Below are 21,235 nucleotides of genomic sequence, written 5' to 3' on the forward strand. Positions count from 1 at the left end.
GAGTCGTATAGCACAGAAAATCTTACCCCCACTGTCAGGTTGTCCCTGATCACTTTAATTGGATCCTTTCTGACTAAAGTTTATCATGATGGAGTCTCCTCTCTCAAGCACTAAAAACATCCAATTTGTCCTTTCTCCTGTGAAGAAGAGAGCTAAACATATTTTTTAGTTACCTATGCAAACTAAGTAACAATACAAACCAGGCTGGCCTTGAACCTGAGGCCCCTTCCTACTCTACCTTACCTACTAGGAGCAGGAGAATGTTCTTCCTATGTGTTAACATGACACATTGTGAATGCATGTATGTACAAATGTGTGCGCACAGGTACCCAGAGGAGGTGAGATCCCTTAGAACTGAGGTTTCAGGTCATTGTGAGCCACCCAACTTGAGTACTAGGAACTAAAATCAAGTCCTGTGGAAGAATGGCCAGTAAGTACTCTTAGCCAAATCAATGTGTTATTAATTCTGGATAATTAATCTCTACTGTGTCCTTAGTTACAGAAAATGTGTACCATAAGCATTTCATTCTAAACCTTTCTATCAGCCTGTTACTGGTTTAAAAGGAATGAAACAGAAGTTTCTGAGGTACTTATGTATCAGTCATGTGAGAGACAGAACCCGACCACAATAACCTCAAGCAGAGGCCTGATTCTCCATTCTTGCAGTTTCATAAAACCCAAGGGGAAAATAAGCCCATGCTATTGGTGTCAGAGAGGCAACTTCACTTTGGCCCTTTAAGAATTCATGACCAAGAAAGGCACAGACTTTGGGCCACCACACAACAGGACCTGTAACTGCACACTGTATTTTCTAAATAAACACGACAATCTCCCAGATGTGGTCAGATGACTTTCAACAATGGAGTCTTTCAGGCAATGTTTTAGAACTCATGAAAGCTGTCAGCTAATGGGAGCTCTCCACAGGCCTGCAGACAGGACTGGGTGATTCTGTGTGAGGCACTGGGGTAGGCACAGGAAAAGAAAGCTGCAGCTTTTTTTCAAGTTATTTGAAAACAGTTGTTTTTCTTCACATTCATCAAAAGGCATTCCTGCCTTTCCTCCTGAGGTTTGTGTCTGTGGCAGCAGATGGTGCGGTAAGGAGCGCACAGCTGTGACTGCAGTGCTTGCTGGGAGATGGAGCTGTGACTGCAGTGCTTGCTGGGAGATGGAGCTGTGACTGCAGTGCTTGCTGGGAGATGGAGCTGTGACTGCAGTGCCTGCTGGGAGATGAAGCAGGAAGGCTCCAGGGAAGTCTGAGCTACCATAAGCCCTGGCTTGCTCTGCCCTTCCCCAAAGGTAATCCTGTTTCTGAGCTGCACTCAGGTCTATAGCAGAAAACACACCTATCTGAGACCTGGGAGGAAAACACAACAACTACTGTTTTTATTTTTCATTATTCTTAATTTCAGTCCCACAAATACTTAGTATACAGGGTGCTATGAGGCTATGAAGTGTGCTGTTTCTACAAAAGTTATTAAAAACAATAAACAGAAGTACTGAGTTAGATTAATACTTAACCACACTTGAAATTAAAGGCACAGCGGAGCTTCATAGATACATTCTTCCTCAGACTCTGGCCTTTTAAAAGGCCAGAATGGCTGAGGGTGGTGGTCTGAGTAAGAACAGCACCGACAGACCCACACTAAATACTCAGGCTTCAGGGAGTGGCAGTACTTGAGAAGGATTAGGAAGGGTGCACTTGTTAGAGTGGGTGTGGCCTTTTGGAGGAAGTGTGCCAAGAGGGGCCTCTGAGATTTTGAGATTTCAAAAGCCCATGCCAAATCAGTTCTCTCGTCTGCTCACCCCCCTCTATCTTTGTCTTTCTCTTTACCTACAGATCAGGATGTGGCTCTCAGCCACCGCTCCAGTGCCATGCTCCCTGCCTTGAGGAAAATGAACTAAATCTGAGAGGGTACGCCAGCCCTAGTTAATCGTTGTTCTTTATAAAAGTGACCTAGGTCATGCTGTCTCTTCACAGCAACATATCAGTGACAAAGACACTGACCTTAGGCTGCAAATGCCCATGGGTCAAAGAGTGGAAGAATGGAACTGGGGAATTTTATTTCAAGAAACTGCTAGTTTGTGCATCACTCTGATTCATAATCTAATAGTCAAACAAACCAGTATTATGCACATTAAAATTAGACAGCACAAGATTAGAATTCAACACAAGATCCTAATTTTGATTCAGTAAGACCCTGAGTCAGAGGAAAAAATAGAGAACAATGGAGGAATTAAAGACATAAACACAAACCCCACCCCCACTGCCACCCCCAAGAGCTTCCTGGTTAGAAATGTCACTCAGCTGACTGAGTGCTTTCCTAACATGCACAAGGCCCAAGGTTGGATCCCCAGCACCACATAAAACCAGGTCAGTAGTACAGGACTGTAACCCCAGCACTTGGGAAGGTGAAAGCAGGATCAGAAGAAGTCGTAGGAAGTCTGAGGCCAGCCTGGGCTACATGAGACTCTGCAGATGGATGAGTGGGCGAGTGGGTAGGTGAGTAGTGGGTGGGTGAGTGAGTGGGTGGAAGGGTGAGTGGGTGGGTGGGTGAGTGGGTAAAAGGGTGAGTGGGTGGATGGATGGGTGGGTGGGGAGAGCAAGCTTTCTCAGAACTAGTCTGCATATTTATCCAGTTTCATGAATCTGAACTGAAATCATGAAACTCAACTGAACTCTCAATAGGTCTTCCAGAAAACCTGACAAACTGAAATTTGTATGGAAGATTCCACTAAGACTAGCCAAAACTTAAAACTAAAGGACAGATCTGCCCTCACAAATGCAAGGACAATATAAAGCAGAAAAACAGAGACCATGACATCAGCACAATGCTGAGCTCAGGAAAAGCAGAATGAAGAGACTCGAGTGTGACTCACATGTCATGTGGACACATTTTAGTACCTGTGGCTAAGTGAGAAAGACAGGTATGTAGCATGCCACAACACACTATGATAGATCTCATACCGGGACAAAGAACTACGGGCAAGGAGTTGTAGGGCAAAAAGTCACCACACAGGAAACTAAGCACAATTAGATTCTGTTTTCCAAGCCCAGCAAAGTGGTGCACACCTGAACCCTCTAAACCCAGAAGGCTGGGGCAAGAGGAACATGGATTCAAGTTCAGCCTGGGCCACACAAATTAGACTTTTGTCTCCATAAATAAACAAACAAACAAATAAATAAAATGAATTCACTTCAGAGGCTTTTATTATATATGGCAACTGATTCTACTTTTACAAGAAAGTACAGGTGTGTATCTTTATAACTCAGGAGTGAGAGAACATTTTTAAAGACACAAAGCCATAACCCAAGATGGCTATCTGTTAGTTCTCTGTCTTTCTGGTTGTGTTGCTGGAGTCTGATCTGCCGTCTCCTGTACACTATAAGAGCTCTAACCTGAGTGCTCCCTCCCCAGCTATTAACTCCATCTACTCTATACACTGAGGGAGGCGCTCAGGTACTCATGTACTTGCCGTGCAAGCAGGAGGACCAGAGTTCAGATCCCCATTGCTCAACATAAAAACCTGGGCCTATAACCCTACAGTTGGGGAGGCAAAGGCAGAAGGCTGTTTGGTGCTCGTTACCCAACTAATGTTACTGAATCAGAGAGCTGAGTTCAGTGAGGAAGACAGAAGGACATGGGAAGGCACCTGTCATTGGTCTCTGGCTTTCATGTACACATACATGTGTGGATATTGTATATACACACAACCAATAGTTTGTACTCAGATATTATGAATATGAGATATAGAAAACCACACTGATCAATAAACATCAAGAGACGCTTTGTGCTGCAGACACAGCTCAGTTGGCGGAGCCCCTGCCTAGCATACACAAATGAAACCCCAGGACCCATAATCCAAGCATTTGGAAGGTGGAGGACAGACCAAAAACACAAGGTCAATGCTGGGCCTGGTGATGCACACCTTTAATCCCAGCATCCAGAGGCAGTAAGATCTCTGTGAATTCTAGGACAGCCAGGGCTCTGTAGAGACCCTGTCTCAAAAAACAAACAATAAATAGCACAAAGTCATCTGTGGCTATATGGTAACCTTGAGGCTAGCCTGAGACACATGAGATCCCATTTCAAAAATAAAGAGGTTAGCAAGATAGCTCAGTAGGTAAAGACATTTGCTGCCAAACCTAAGGATTTGTATTCAGTTCCCTGGGACCCACGTGGTGGAGTAGGAGAACTAGTTCCCACAGTTGTCCTCTGACCGCCACCTGTGTGTTACGGCCACACGTCTCCCTAAACAATGTAATAATATTTTTTAAAAAATAAGAAAGAAAAAAGAGAGGGTGAAAGGTGTTGGGAGGGAGCTTAACCTCGTTAGTAGTCATAAGGAAGAAAAAAAGAGAAAACAGAAAAATCAGAGAATTTCACTTTACCCATCAGACTGTTAAAAACGGAGGTAAAAACATTGTTAATGAAGACCCTGTGGCAGCCACAACAGCCAACAGTGCTACAGGCACCATGGCACCAGAGTCAGTTGTCGCTATCCTGTGAGACTGACTCTTCACAACCCACAGCTCAAGTTCCCAGCATACTAAAGAGCAAGGACCACAGACAGGACAAGAGCCAGGTCCAACCAAGGGACAAGTGTAAGACATCCTGCCCCCAAACAACGACATCCATCCCTGATGGTCATCCTGGCACTGGTGAGCATCACTGCGGTGATTCTGGCATAAAATGTAATTTCTACAGATTCACAAATCAAAGAGGATTTGATTTTGCCTTTAAATACTAATGAACTGGTTTTTTAGCTGTAACATTCGAGGTGCCTATAAATTACAACTATAAGGTAGCTGTGAGGGTACCTGAGAGGGGGATGATGGGGAGGGAGGAGGGAAAGATAGAGGAAGGGGAAGGGGGAATGGAGGGGGAGGAAGAGAGGGGAAAGGGGGAGGAGAGATCCCAATCTAAACTGAATCAAGACCTATTTAAAAAAGTACTGGGGTTGGGGAATTAGCTCAGTGGTAGAGCGCTTGCCTAGGAAGCGCAAGGCCCTGGGTTCGGTCCCCAGCTCCGGAAAAACAAGAACCAAAAAAAAAAAAGTACTAAAAGATAAGAAAGTAGCTTTTTTTTGTAAGCCAAATAAATATTCAAAAACCAGCAGCCAGGGGGCTGGAGAGATGGCTCAGCGGTTAAGAGCACTGACTGCTCTTCCAGAGGTCCTGAGTTCAATTCCCAGCAACCACATGGTGGCTCACAACCATCTGTAATGAGATCTGATGCCCTCTTCTGGTGTGTCTGAAGACAGCTACAATGTACTCATACACATTAAATAAATAATATTTAAAAAAAAAAAAAAAAACAAACCCATTAGCCAGGGTCTGTGTAAGTTCCAGGTGAGCCACACAGCACTGCAGGCTAGCCTTAGCCACACTGAGGGGTTATCTTTTAAATAAATAAAAGGCTTTCCACTGTCTCTGACTCACCTCCCCTCCCATCTTGAACCCAATCTGTATCTTGCTCTCCAATAGCTCCTAACTGGTTAGGAGTACAAATAGCAGGGCTGAATCATCGAAGCCTTCCTAATTCCTAAGGACCTATAAATGAAGACAATGTCACACTCCATACCTACATTATAGAACTTGTACACAAAATACACACACAGGAAACACACGCATGAGTCAGCTCTCTGTTTCTATCACAAAATACCCAGATCATGGGCTAAAAAAAAAGGAAATGTCTACTTTGGCTCAGCCTTGGAGGGTTTGGGGCCTGGTCAACTGCCCCCTCACCTCTAGACAATGTCAAGAATGAACACAAAGCACTGAAGCTGTGCGCTCAAGAGGAAGAGACTGACGGCACCATCTGGCATCCGAATGCATGCCAGTGAAGTGTGGTCTCTTACCGGTTCCACCACCACCCAGAGCTGAGCACAGCCCTAACTGAAGATCCAGCCTTGCTGGCATCACAGCACAGCCACTCAGGAGGCAGGGGGTTTCCACCTAACAGTCTTGAGAATTTGGGGGCTCAATCACACAATTACATTTCAATCAGTCCTCTTCAATGACCTTCCAAAAAAAAAAAAACAGGGCCATTTTCCCCATCTTAATTGATAAGGATGACTTTTTTTCTTAAATTAAATTCATGTACTTGTGTCTTGAGACAAATTATAATTATGACTTTGTGTGAGATTAAATGAATTAAGGACAGGTACTTCTGTTTTCAGAACAACTGTTATGACACCTGAGGACCTCGGCAGCCACTCATGCTTCCTGTGACCCCTGATCACAAAGGGCCAGGCCTGCCTGCTGTCGCTCTCCCGCTGCACTGAGGACAGATTTTCTATACTACCCAAGTGGTCCATCAACCATCTCCTCAACCACTTCCCTTGAAAATCCACAAACTCCCCTGCTCTGACGCCTGGTGATGCTCGGCGGTCACTTGCAGTCTCCCTCTGGCTCGGCATTACGGACTAAAACTGTACATCAGAGCCACACACAGCAGCAAAAGAGCCAACACACTGCAAACTCAGCCCTGAAGCTGAGGAGGTGCTGCTCTGGGTGAGCATGGCTGTCACTCAAACTACTCAGTGTAAAAGTTCTCCCACTAGTTTCTTGACACATGCAAGCACGCCACAGTTGTTTAGGTTGTTTTTACAAAGAATAAAATCAACGTGCTTTGTGACCTGGAAAAGCTAAAGGCTGTTCCTCTCTCTGGCCTCACTCCAGCAGGGGTCTCCCTACTCCCAGCCCAGGGGCTTCAGAGCTGTCCTCTCACTGCGCATGCTTTGCTGGCTCTAGGCTCCGACAAAATGTGGCCTCGTGAGGATGAGCGCTGCTTACTCCTCTGGCCCTAGTCCTTGCTTCTCGCCTGCTCCAAGGCCTTCTCTGGCCCTGCGCACACATCTCTGTTTCTCCTACATCCCTGTTGTCTTTACCAGCGCTCCTTGCCCATAAAGTGGTTACTACCATATGACATCATAGACCTATGCATGCAGTAAAGCTCTCTCCCTCTAGAGTGAGCCCATGAGAGCAGAAATGTGTGTTCAGTACTAGGCTCGTTCAGAAATCCCAAGGTATTGTTAAAGACTCAAACCTCATCCCTGCCATGAAAGGAAGCCATGCAGTTTAGACAGAAATGATTCCCTAGAACCAGTGTCCACTCTTTATAATGACATGGAGTTGCCAGTATTCTACAGCACAGCAACTGGAGAACTCACTTCCCTTGAAAGCAGTTGATAAAACTTCTTAAATTTAGTTACAGGGCATTGTGAGCTCAGTTCACAACCTTAACAGCAGCAATGGCATTTGTACCATGGAGACACCGGGGCTCGACTGTGCTACAGACTGCACTGTGTCAACACGAAGGGAGACGAGAGATTCTTAGCCACTGGGCAGGAAACGGCTTCCCATTTTCTTTCCTGCGTGAGGCTCTTCCCTTTGTGCCCAAGGACTGTGTAAAAGCAGGGTCATAAAGGAGTGGGAGAGCTGGCACGTGGCACTTTGTCCTACAAATGCTTCAGAAAACTAAGATGTAACCAAGTCACTGTCAGAGAAGGCTATCGACACTGGCTACAGGATCAGCAGAACACAGCTCTGTGAGACAGAGGTGACAGTCGTGTGTTCTGTAGTGTGTGCTTGAAGCCGACAGCAAAGCCAACTCTTCAACTATGGCGACCACAGTCTGCTGCACACTTGTTCTCAGAAAGTAAAGAGGACTGTGGAGTAGATGTAGCTTTATGACTGAAATGTCAAATGTTACACTCAGAGTCTTTCTAGAAAGAACTCTATTTCTACTGTTCCTCTCTCATAACTCAAAGGCCTAAGCTCCAGCTGCTTAAAGCCCTCGCTAGGTGTGAGTGAGCTCAAACGGCTCACTTCACTATGCGCTCTTCTCAAACACGTCTCCGACTGCGGAGACGGACGGCTTAGTGGTCACAGTGCTTTCCACACCAGAGTGAGGACCGGCGTTTGGATCCCCAGAACACCTGAGTCGGGTGAGCACGCAGCCCACCTGGAAGTCTCGCCCCAAAGGCAGACACAAGACAACTCTACAGACAAGCTGGCTGGGGACACTACAAAACCAATATCCTGACAAGGAACAACTATGAAAAGATTTTCCCTCGTGAAACAGGGAAGTCCAGCAACTCCAGCTGTAGCAGGCACCAACCTAGCACACTTGCCTAGAGCCTGGCCTCAATCTCAGCACCACCACAAAGACAAAACAACCAAAGAACAAAGCAGCGAAGTAGCAGAGGCCACTGTGCCAAAAGGACAGAACCCTGCCCCTCTGACACCTGGACTCGGGAATTTGAAAGTAACAGGTGACATTTCGAGTCACTAATAAAGACTGCCTGTTTAATGAAGTGTCTTTGGATAGCTACTTAGCATGGAAAAGTACCCCTGAGTTGATGCCACATCAATGAAGTCACTAAAGGGAAAGCAGAAGGCAGTATGTAGCTAGTGACAGGCACAAAGACCAGCTTCCACAAAACCTGCTCTAACGACATTATGTTTAAGAAATGACAGGCAATGTACACACCTTTAATCTGAAAAGCATGCCTGAAGCAGCAACATAACTCACATAGACCATTAACAGACAATGAGAAAAGAAGCACAGACTTACACGAAGTGTATGAAAAGATGTTTGCCCCTTCTAGAAACCAGGTAAGGACAAATTTAAAGTCTGTGTACAAGTATATTTAAATTTTAATCCTCATCATTCTCCATACACTGTTATACTGTGGAATAAAGTACACATTCACTTGTCCAGCCAAGCAGCTAGCATGTATATGCATTCCCTAAGACGTTATTGGGTCGTGAAGACACAAAGTAACATGGTCCAGCCTCTACGGAGCTCAGGACGGGTAAGAGCCATGTACAGCACCCATGTAACTCAGCCTCCTGAGAACTACAGGTTCTGGGCCAAAACCCTGCACCACTGAGCTGTATCCCAGCCTTCCAGAGATGACCTTATGCAGGCCTCTGCAAAGATGGATGAATAGTTTTCTAACCTTTAAAATAGAAAGGTTAAGAAACACAAAAAAATAGGGCTTTTGTCTTGGGACATCTATTGCTGTAATAAAACACCATGACCACATGCAACTTAGGGAGAAAAGGGTTATTATCTACTTACACTCCCACAACAGTCCACCATCGAAGGAACTCTGGGTAAGAACTCAAGGAGGGCAGGAACTGAAGCAGAGGCCATGGAGGGCGCTGCTTACTGGCTTGCTCCCCATATGGCTGGCTCAGCCTGCTTTTTTATAGCATCCAGGATCACCAGCTTAGGGGTGGTACCAACAACTACAGTGGGCTGGCCCTTCCCCCATACTTAAGACAATACCATACAGGCTAACCTACAGGCTAGCCTACCGTCTGATCTTCCAGAGGCAATTTCTCAGCTGAGATTCCCCCCTCTCAAATGACTCCAGCTTGTATCAAGTTGACATAAGCCAGACAGTACAGCTTGTGTGAAGTCACACAGGGTCACATAACACCTGCATGACTGCGTGAAACAACAGCCTGCCACAACTGGAGACAAGAGCTGTGAGGAAGAGCTCACAAGGACCTGGCTGTCACCTTCCCAGCAGCAGTCTAATGGCTAGCATGGCACTCAGCCCTTAGCCTCCTTTCTCCCACCCTGCATCTGTCAGTGCCATGAACCACTGCCTTCTCAGTGATGCAGTGGGGCCTACAACAATTCCCTACCAGGGCAGGCAATCTTACCACGCACCTCTAACTGCTCTGAACTGGCTTCAAACTCTAAGATCTGCCTGCCTCTGCCTCCCAAGTGCAAGGATCAAAGTTCCTAGCGCAATTCTTGACACCCAGTTTATCTTCAAAATACACTCTCCTCTGTTTGCTTTTGGTTTTTTTTTTTTTTTTGAGGCAAGATCTTACCACATAACAATGGCTTGCCTGAAACTTTCTCTATAGACCAGGCTGGCCTCAAACTCAAACCCTAGCTTCTCCCTGCCCAAGTGCTGGGTTACAGGTGTGTGCCACCACGCCCAGTGCTTCTGTTCCTGGGCTTTTATGGATGCTTAGAGTCCTAGAACTGCAGTTGCTGCCAGTCCCCGGGGTCCCCATGCTCAGTCGGAGAGCAAGTGTCCCAGATACTCACAGGCTGAGGCTGCTCTGCAATACAGCAGTTGAAGCACAGCCAGAATTCACTCATGCTCAGTCCAAGGCCTGAGCAAGCACCAGGAAGGCTCCAAATCTTCACACAGGAAGCTCCACGATGTGCGCCCTCAAAGTGAGGATGGTCGTCAGATAACTATTTCACTGTGCCTCTGTCTCTGGAGTCAAATGTCACGAGTTGATTGAAAGGGAAGTCTGATTGCTTCTTTTCTCTGCTTCCGGTTCTACAGACTGGTTCCAAGTCAGTGGGAAGGACAGAACAGCTTTGGTCCAGAGCCGGCAGCAGGTCTAGGAAGAGGAGGAGACGTGAGTGAGGTACCCTCGGAGCCATGCATCTTCTGAAGTCTGTAGCACGAGCAATGTTACCTAAAGGCAAGTACTGCAAGTCACGGTGACTTCACAAACTATTTTTTAAGCTATGGCTTGACCACGAGGGGGGTCAAGTTTTAATAGTGAAAAAGAAAATCCTTGTTTTCATAGAATATTCTCTAACTATAGACTATGAATTAGTTTAAAAGCATTTTATTTAAAAATCACCAATTAAAATAGTATGGTTGCCACACTAAGTTCCACAAAGACTTGCTGGTAGTCCTTTTATGTTTCCCTGAGTCCTCTATTTTCAGACACGAAGGACCACAGTACCTGACGGATCAATGAACTCTAAGGTAAAGCGGTATAAAACCTTAAAATGACTACCCATCCTTGGAAATAGAACCGTACCTAGCAGTTAGCTTTCCTTCTGTGGATCCAGCCATTAGGGTCCCTCCCCCACCCAAATGAGTGGAGACATCTCTCATGCCGCCACAGCAAGCCAAGGTGAGTCCAAGAAGTCCTTGTCAGCTGACAGAGAAGCAAAGGAAAGAGAGCCAGGGAGGTTCCAGTCATTCCTAAGACCAGTGTCACCTGAATACAAGTTTGCTCTGGTGAGGCCTAAAGTTACATTAAATGGTCTCACACTCCTGGCAACCTACCATGCACATTAGTTGAAGATCCCTAATACTGGATATGTAAGTTGCAAGCCAAGGAAGCCGTAGCAGTCAGCCAGCCATGACCGAGACAATGGTGAGAATCTAAGAGAAGCAGCAGCGTGAATAATAAAGATGGCTCAACAGAGGGAGGCAGCACAGCAACTACAGCCCCCTGACAAGTTTACTAAAGACATCTGGCTACCCACAATCAAGAGAGAGAGGCACTGTCAAATATCACTGAGAAAGGACGATCAGACCACAGAAGGGAGGGGCCGACCGCCAGTGGAGCCAACAAGTGAAGGCAACATACACAAGAAAAACAGAAAGCTTAGAAAGATACTGTGGCACAGAGTGAAGAAAAAAGCCACCCTTGAAATGAAAAGACCAAACCCTAAAGATGACTTCATTTGGTTACAAAAAAAAGATGTGAACATTTCTGACCCAAATGGTAAAATAAGTTGAGTATCTGCAAACCTCTCAAAGAAGCCCCCTAAACTGATAGACTCTGCCATCCCTTAATGACTATCTCATCAGCTCACAGAACTCTGGGGACTAATCAGATTAAAACCCTGCCCTTCCAAAATTAAATAGCATAAAGGTAACGCAAAATTCTCTTTATTCTCACCAGTGTAACTGCTACATAAAGTGTTATTTTATAGCATGGGTTAAGTATCCTTTACCCTAACCAGACATACTTTTGAAAATTCTTCCCTTTGATTTCCTCAATGCTAGAAAGGCTCTAACTCTGCTGAGATGGCACTACTGTCATCTCTGGAAAGACGAGGTCTCTGTGGAGGTGACTGCTCAGGTCACAACGTAATCAGCTACGGAGCAAACAATCCTGGACCTCACAGTTCATGCAGAAGGCAAACACATTCAAGACTGGAGGAAGAGAAATTCAGCTTTGGTATAATTTAAATACAGACCTTGAAACAAACACTCCTTACTCCACCCCAGAAACCCTTGTCAAACTAACAGAGAAACAAAGGAAGGGGAGCCTTCCAATCATTCTCGAAACCAAGTCTAGAGGTAAGAAGGAGAGATGTCGAAACTGAGAAAAATTTTGAGATTTAATTAGATCAAAGGAAGTCTTTTACTTATTTCTTCTGCCAAATCTGGTATAAGGAATATACTAGAAAATGAGTTAAATTCACAGTATCCAATGGGCACTTTAAACATATTAAATACTGGGGTTGGGGATTTAGCTCAGTGGTAGAGTGCTTGCCTAGCAAGCACAAGGCCCTGGGTTCAGTCCCCAGCTCCAAAAAAAAAAAAAAAAAAAAAAAAAAAAAAAAAAAAAAAAAAAAAATTAAATACTGAAACAGAAGGTCACAGATAAGGCTGACAAGAGAGTGGGTAAAGGCGCTGGCACCAAACTGAGGGCTTCACTTAGTCACTTAGATCAAGACACACAGAAGAAGAGACTTTATTCTTGAAAGTTATCCTCTAACTTCCACACACGAGAGCCAAAGTGTCAAAGTCTCACACACACACTCTCACCCCTCCCCCCACACACACACGAGGTGGACATAGAACATATAGTCTCTAAGGATAAAAAAAAAAGTTTAGGGGTTGGGGATTTAGCTCAGTGGTAGAGCACTTGCCTAGGAAGCGCAAGGCCCTGGGTTCGGCCCCCAGCTCCGAAAAAAAGAACCAAAAAAAAAAAAGTTTAACTCATATTCGTGTGTGCATGGGCAACCCCCTCGTGTATGCACTCTGTAAAGTAAAAAGTACATCTATTGCCTTAAACACTGATTCTTTACGGTAACAACTCTGAAAATTCTCTTCTAGCTTTCTGGAATGAGTCACCTTACTGTATGAGCGCACAGCAGAACTATCGTCCTTACTGTAACGTGGTGCCTTGTGCTGAAGCATAGCTCCAAACAGGCCGACCTGCCCTTGGGTCCCAGGCCTCAGCCAGGGTCTTGTGGAAACCCCGTCTGCTCACCATGGTGCAGCCCATAGACACAGAGCTCCTCGAGGACTGTCACACCTGTTACTTGGCTAGTCCATGCGTGTCACACATTCTGGTTTATATATAAGCAGCTAGAACCCACCTTCAAATATTAACTTCTCATTTCCAGCAGGTTCCCTTTGCTCCTTTATTCGCTTGTCTTAAATGGCTACACTGTTTAAATTAACACATGACTTCTTGCTTTACCATCTATAATAACCCTACCAATCCACATTTCCCCAAATTCACGTTTTCTTCACATAGCCAATGCACACTCCTTTAATCCTAGCACTAGGGAGACAGAAGCAGGAGATCCCTGAGTGTGAGGCCAGCCTGGACTTGTATCTAAAAAGACAAAAACCAAAATCTAAAGCACCACACCAAAGATGTTTCCTAAGATGCCTTGGGAAATGTCAGTGTGCTTGCCCTCCTCAAATGACATTTTTAGAATTATTTCAGGTGTATGAACCTAAAATATTTATATATAAACATCTTCAAAGAATACTGAATCTGTTGCAAAATAATTCAACATTGTTATTATATTAATAGTAACATTCACTTCTTGAGCTGAAAGTTGCTTAAAATAGTTCCATTTTTAAAACTTTATACTTTTAAAGCTAAGTACTATTACAGAAAACAAAAGGATTAGGAGTTCAAAGTCACCTTCCACTGTACAACAAGTTTGAGGCCAGCTTGGGCTACATGAGAATTCCCAACAAAATACAAACCAAAGCAAAACCCTACACTTAAAAAAACAGACCAACTATCCACAGGGGAGCAGAAGCCCAGCAGTGACACAGCCCTGCACATTCCACACATAAGTCAACATCAGACTGGTCCACAGCAGCAGAACTTTCTCCTAAAGCCTAATCTTAAGGGAAAGAAGAGCTGGACACAGTTCAGAAACAGGAACACTGAGTCTGCATAGCACTGTACCAAAGCTAGGAATTTAGACATTGAAGTAAAGACATGGCATGTGCTATGCCTACAGCCGAGTTTAGATGCTGTTCCTGAAAGCGGCATTCCTCTGGCTGTCTGAAGACTTTCAGAAGCTTAAGTATTCCAATCATTTAGAAGAGTTGGCGTGGAGAAGTGACAGGCCCTCGCACCCATCGGATTTCTGTTATAAAACAGAATGCCATGTTTCAGTTACCAGATCTAAATGAAAGCTAAATCAGATGCTATACACACAGGCACTGCACACCGCATGCTCTTATCTGCCATCAAAATTAAAAATGGCAAATGCAAGACTAAGCTAACATAACAGGGATTTTTTTTTTTTTTTTTGGTGGTGGTTTTGTTTTGTTTTGTTTTATTTTGTTTTCCCAAGATTGGATGGCACTATGTTGCCCAGATTAGTTCTGACTTCTGTGCCTCAAGGATTCCCAGGCCTCGACCTCCAAGTAACTCAGCCTACAAGCACACACTACCACATCTCACAATTAACTACAAAATAGCTTTGAAATCTATCAAGAAGAAAAACAAATTTAAAAAAAATTGTGTATGTGTGTGGGGCACGTGCACATGCATGCAAGTACATGTGGAGGCCAGAAGACAGCATTAAACCCCCTAGCTCTGGTGTTACAGGGCAGGTGGTGTGCGTGTGTGTGTGCGTGTGTGCATGTGTGCATGTGTGTGCGTGTGTGCGTGTGTGCATGTGTGCATGTGTGTGTGTGTGCGCGTGTGTGTGTGTGTGCGCGCGCGCGCGCGTGCGCACCAGACAGACAGACAGACAGACAGGAGTTACCCAATGTAAATGCTGGGAACAGAACTAAGGTAGAACTATGCAACCTCTCTTTAGCCCCAAGGGGGAAATTTTTTTAAATTAAAATGGCATATTCATAAAAATAACAACAAATCACAGCTTTACAGATGATTATTCTTGAGAAGCATTATATAAAACAGCACACAGAGAACCATTGCCACAAATTTCAAAAACAGTTTAAACAATATTTGTCTAGAGATACAAAAATAGGTCAAAGTAAAGTTAACAGTCAGGAGGGCACTCAAGGGCAGGATTCCAAACAGAAAAGGATGCACAAAGACTCCTGGACCACTGACAATGTTCTGCCCCCCTCCCGACTCCCAGTTGGGCTAGAATGAAAGCCAGGAGAGCAGTCCATCACTGGCTGTGACCCCAGCCCTGATCTATCTCTCAAACCTGGGTTGTAGCTATAAAAGTATTTGTTAACCAGGACATTTGTGCACCATACAACTGTCAATATACGTATTTTTAAAGATTTGTCTTGGGGTTGGGGATTTAGCTCAGTGGTAGAGCGCTTGCCTAGCAAGCGCAAGGCCCTGGGTTTGGTCCCCAGCTCTGACAAAAAAGAAAAAAAAAAAGATTTGTCTTTTAATTTAAAAACATTATGTATATTAGGGTTTTTGTGTGCATGTGTGTATATGCACATGTCTATGGCCTGGGCCCACAAAGTCCAGAAAAGGAAATCTAAACCCTTGGAACTAGAGTTTCAAATGGTTGTGAGCTGCCTTTAGGTGCTAGGAACTGAACCTGGGTCCTCTAGGAAAGCACTGAATACTTTTAACCACTGAACCATCTCTGCAGTCTCTCTTCCTCTCCACTTGCTCTGTGTATGTAATGAGCACAGTGCTTAGGGAGGCCAGAAGAAAGCACCAGATTCCTTGGAGCTGAAGTTAAGGTGGTTGTGAGCTATAGACACAGGTGCCAGACCGGACTCACGTCCCCTTTAAGAACTCCAAGCATTCCTAACCACTGAGCTACCAATCTAGTCCTACAAGATTATTTTTAAGTGCCCAAACGTTTAAATAAGATATAAACAGTAACAGTAAATGTAATTAGCAGTTGGTCAAATGAACTGATGAGGATCAGAAATGAAAATGCAAAGAATCAAGTAAAGATGAACACCTTTACTAGTGACATTGAAGGGTTGGGTAAAATTAGGGGAAAGGTTGCCTAACTTACACCAAATGCCAGAGTTGTTTCCTACAGAAGTACAAAGCTATTAACCAATGACAGGTATGACTTATCAATACAGCTCATTCACAGCCAACAGGAGCACAAACTAACTGTCCCACACTAGTTTCGAACAGTTTTGTTTTCAGGTTCTTTCTGTTGTTGTTTTTAATGTTTCATTATGTGGGGGGGGGGTGTGGATGCATGGCTGAGGGGATGTGCATGTAAAGGTCAGAAGGCAATCTCAGGGGTCATTCCTCAGGAGCTATCTTCTGTGTTTGGGGTGTGCAAGTGACAGAGTCTCAAACTGGCCTGGAATGACCCCAGGCTGGGCTGGCTGGACAGCAAACCCCAATACTGGGGTGCCACAGTGCCCACAGTTCTATGTTTAAGGTTTAGCTTTTCTGTATGAGTACTTTGCTTGCATGTGTGTATATGTACTGGGCATACCTACCTGGTGCCCACAAAAGCCAGAAAAGGGCACTGGATCCCCTGCAGTTGAAGTTACAGATGGCTGTGAGCCTCCATGTGGGTGCTAGGAACTGAACTTGGGTTCTCTAGTACAGCACCAAATGCTCTTAAACTGAGCCCTCTCTCCAGCCCCATATTTTTAGTGGGTTCTGGAAAATCAAACTTGGGTCCTTGCTTTATCAACTAATCTATCTCCTCAGACTCTTGTTTTCCACATTGCAGGAAAGACCAAGTTACATCAGGTGTCTTCAGTTTTATACCATCAGTGTTTTTTGTTTGTTTGTTTGTTTGTTTGTTTGTTTTGAGGTAGTCTCTTACAGAACCTAGAGCTCATGAACTCATCTAGACTGGTTGGTCAGGGAGCCCAAAGGATAGGACCCTTAGCCCTGGGGTTATAGGCATACACTGCTGTGCCCTTTTGGCTTTTACTAAAGACTGGGGATTAAACTTGGTCCCCAATGCTTGCACAGTCAACACTTTGCCAACGCAGCCATCTCCCAAGCCCCTGTTTTCAGCCTTTTCAGTTAGGGTCTTATGAGGCCCAAGTGACCCTGAACTTACTAGCAAACTAAGGACTGCTTGAGAGTTTCTGATTCACTTCCTTTTTTCCTTTAAGATTTATTCATTTATGAATGTCAGCTGTGTTCAGACACACCAGAAGAGGGCACCAGATCCCATTACAGACGGTTGTGAGCCACCATGTGGTTGCTGGGAATTGAACTCAGGACCTCTGGAAGAGCAGTCAGTGCTCTTAACCACTGAGGCATCTCTCCAGCCCTCTGGTCTACTTCCTACATGCTAAATTTATAGGAGTGGCAACTGTGCCCAGCTTGAAACTGTTCTTTGAACATGATTTGTAATAACTCTTGGAGGAGTTTCCAACTCACATATTAACAGATCCACTTCTGTGTGGTTAACCAAAAGCCCAAAGAAGCCACTGTTCCTGAACTAGTCTCAAAGAGCAGAGAGGAGTGCATGCAATTACAGAAACAGTATTTTACTCCTGCTTGAAATGACCAGTTAGACACTAGTCTTTCCCACTGATTGGTGTAAATGGATGACAGACTAAGCTCAATATTTAACGGGGCTGGGGAGATGACTCGGTGGTTAAAATGGCTCGCGGAGTTCAGTTCTCAGCACATATGTTGAGCAGTGCCTGTGCCTCCAGTTCCAGGGGACACAACTCCCTCTTCTGGCCTCTGTGGGCACTATCCACACTAAGCAAACGAATGCATGAATGGACAGACGGATAAATGTATGTAAATTTTTAAAAGTTTTAAATCATGTTCATATGCTGACAAGTGTGAAGAGTTTTTATTTTGGAGGAAACATAGGAGTAGAAATCCTACATCAAATTTCAAGCACAGAATGAGTTTTACTTTCTAAGAAGCTGTCCACCACTTTTGCAAACTGGTTTTATCACCTTACTTCCTAACAGTGATGTGTAAGAGTCCCACTGCCCTACACCCTGCCACTCTCTACACTACGGCCAGCATGGCTCACCTTACTCGTTACAGTGGACAGTAGTGTCCCTCGGTTTTAGTTTACCCTCTTCTGATAACTAATACTATTAACGGTATTTTCTTTTCATTTTTTTTTTCCTTCTTCTTCTTTTTTCTTTTTTTCAGAGCTGGGGACCGAACCCAGGGCCTTGCGCTTCCTAGGCAAGCGCTCTACCACTGAGCTAAATCCCCAACCCCGGTATTTTCTTTTAAAAGGGGTCTTATTATCTTTGTATGTACCCATGTGCGTGAATGCTGTATGCGTGTGAGTACCTGCAGATCCCTTGGATCTGGAGTTACATGTGGTTCTGTGCCATGGGAAACTGAATACAAGAGAAGTGAGCACTCTTGGCTGCTAAGCCATTCTTCCAGCCTCATTCGATGTTTTCACATTTGTTGATATTCACACACCTTGCTCAGCTCTGTATTTTCAGATCTACCGCACATTTTTAAAAGATAAAACTTTTATTATTTCTAACTATGTGTTATGTGTCTCCATGTGAGTATGTCCGTGCAGAAGCTCTGAACAGCAGAGTGCAGAAGCTCTGAGCCCCAGAAGGCTGTGAACCGCCTAGGTGTGAGAACCGATCTCTTCAGATTCCCAATGCCCATTTTAAAATTTTAGTTATGTTCTATTACTGTAATCTCAATTCCATTTTAATTAAACCAAGTTCTTTTTTTTTTTCTTTTCTTTCCTTTTTTTCCGGAGTTGGGGACCGAACCTAGGGCCTTGCGGTTGCTAGGCAAGCGCTCTACCACTGAGCTAAATCCCCAACCCCAAACCAAGTTCTTTATATACTCTAGAACAAGTCCCTTGTCCACTCCATACATGAGTATTTTTTTCTGATCTTTTTCTTTCATACAAATGTCTTTTGGAGAGAGGCTAGCTTGCATGAACTCTGATACATCAACTCTATCTTTTATGATTTATGTTCTGCCTAAGAAATTTTGACGTATTCCTCAAAGTCACATAGACTGTCCATTTATTCTAGAACTCCTAGGTTTAATTTTGTATCTATACTCCAATTTGTAGCCCAATTTGTCCCCACTGCACTTCCAGCTCCACTGAGGTAAGACCTGCAGTTGGGACGGAAGTGCCCTGCTTTTACTGTTAGTTTTTGAATTCCATCCTACTTCTGGGCTCCTCTATTTCCACATACACTTTAGAATCAGTCTATCACTGCGAAGTTTGACTGTTTTTCCTTTTAACTCTTTTGTGAATTAATCATGACTAGAGGCTTGTTTTTCCTATGTAAGCCCAGTGCTTCCTAAAAAGTTTGCATTTACTATTGTTTAGATAGCCACAAAAATGCCTAAGTTCAAGTATGAATGTTAACTTAATTAATTGGCTTAGAATTATTATACCACATGGACAGGATACACCCATTCACACTGAACACTGGTATGTAGAGGAAAGGTTAGAAAGGAGCATGGAATGCTGGTTTACGATTGTAACAGCTGGCTAGTGCTAGTGTTAGCGAAGGCCAGCCTGGGCTACACAGCAATGTCCAACAAACTGGCTTAGAACTGCAGAAAATTCATCTTTGTAGATCTTATTTTGCTGCTCTACGAAATGATTTCATACTAGTGTATTCATATCTCTATGATCCATGTGAGGATTGAGTAAGTAAATACAGACTGCCTAGAAATGCGGTTGGGAAGTTTGCAGAGCTGTGTGTTTAACACCTTTCCTAAGTAACTGTTTTCATTACTGTTGCTATGCTACTACTGTTGCCCTTGTTACCATTTTCTTCTTTGGCTTTCTCAGTGCTACCCTAGAAGAATGGACAAAGACTGTCCTGGCCAGGCTCCCTCTCTTAGATTGAGCAACACATTAAAAAGTATCTATCTACATTTATATTTAAAAGAGAAAATATAGCAAAACTGGTATCAAGGTACAGAGAAAATAAACCAATCAAATTAATTCTTCCTTTTTATAGCAAGGTCCTAATATCGTCCAAGGTATTTTAAATGTATAATTTATACATCCACATCATATATTAATTTTACAGAGAACTCTCAGTAGATAGTTGAACTAGTAAATCTAACTTGGTTACTTTATCAATTAATAAGTCTCACTAAACAACTGCATACTAAATTGATTTGTCACATTTTCTCCTCTAAAAACAGAAGGCTCTGGATGTCCAAGGCATAAAGGTTTAGAAGGGAATGATATTCAATATCGAGCTACTCCTAGCATATCTACCAAGCAAAAGAGGACATAACGGAGCAGGCCTCACAAATGAGTGGTGTGTGTAATCCATGCCTCTTGGCCAGGCAAAGAAGTCCCTATCAGTCCCTTGGGATGTGAAAGCCAGTTCAACACAAACTGCAGTGGCTTATCTGGGTGTAAACAAGGCAAGGTGGAGGACAGCTTTAATCCTGTTTCAGATTACTCCCCAGAGACAAAAGATCACTTGGACTTACACTCCATTCCTATGTGCCTGGTGCCAAGTGCCTCAGACTTGTCAACTTGATATTTTCCTCCAATAAATAAGGCATTTCGGCCATCAAATGAGCTTTTGGATGGAAACCTTTTTTTTTTTTTTTTAAATAAAATAATCTGTGACAACAGAATTACACCACACTCTATATGGAGTTTTCTTCGTTACTTTAAACATTTTTCAATGTAAATTGCTTTTCCATTTATTGTTTTATGTCTATAAATGTTTTGCCTGAGAGATCTGAAAGGGGCACTGGATCCTGTGGAACTAGAATGATACAGAGTTGTAAGTTAACCACCAGCCAGCTCTGCAGCCCCCTATTTGAAACTCCTTCACTCGAAACACTATCCTCTTTCTAGTGCCACCTCTCTCTCTCCTCATCCCTCCTACATTCTTTATTGTGAGGCTTCTTTAGCCTCAATTGTCTTGCCTAGGCTGACCTAGACTCCTGGGCTTAAGCAATATTCTCACCTTCGTCCCCATGGTAGTGAGGACTGTACACACACCACCATCAGGCTTAAGTTGTATGTTTTTAACAAAAATCTGCATCCAACTGTATTACCCAAATTAACATTGTAGTTGAAGCAGTTTCTACAGAGAGCATAGCATCTGGTAAGCCACTAAGGTGTGGACGCTCCATCTTTTCTTAAAGGGAAGGAGAGGGACAGGACGAGGAATAGGCACTAGTCATGAGGAGGCTGGGACAGCCTATGCCTACAGTCAGAAGGGAGTGATGGCACACCAGAGGCTAAGGCAAGACTGTGTACTTGAAGGCTACGTGGTGATACCCAGTCCCCCTAAAAGAAAATCATTTTTAGGGAACAGGGAGAGGGTTCAGAGGATAAGAGTGTTTGCTGTGCAAGCA

The 21,235-nt window shown here is 44.0% G+C and overlaps 1 protein-coding gene across 1 annotated transcript in view; it reads right to left on the reverse strand.

Annotated features, from left to right (window-relative positions):
• Cdc42se2 (CDC42 small effector 2) overlaps nt 1-21,235 on the reverse strand; it is a 68,974-nt gene that overhangs the window by 11,467 nt on the left and 36,272 nt on the right. Inside the window, exon 3 of the mRNA XM_032911763.1 lies at nt 10,080-10,384. Within this exon, the coding sequence (XP_032767654.1) occupies nt 10,080-10,133 (54 nt within the window). The 5' untranslated portion in view covers nt 10,134-10,384. The remainder of the gene's footprint in view (nt 1-10,079; nt 10,385-21,235) is intronic.

Source organism: Rattus rattus, chromosome 9, assembly GCF_011064425.1.
Source record: "Rattus rattus isolate New Zealand chromosome 9, Rrattus_CSIRO_v1, whole genome shotgun sequence".
Taxonomy (NCBI): domain Eukaryota; kingdom Metazoa; phylum Chordata; class Mammalia; order Rodentia; family Muridae; genus Rattus; species Rattus rattus.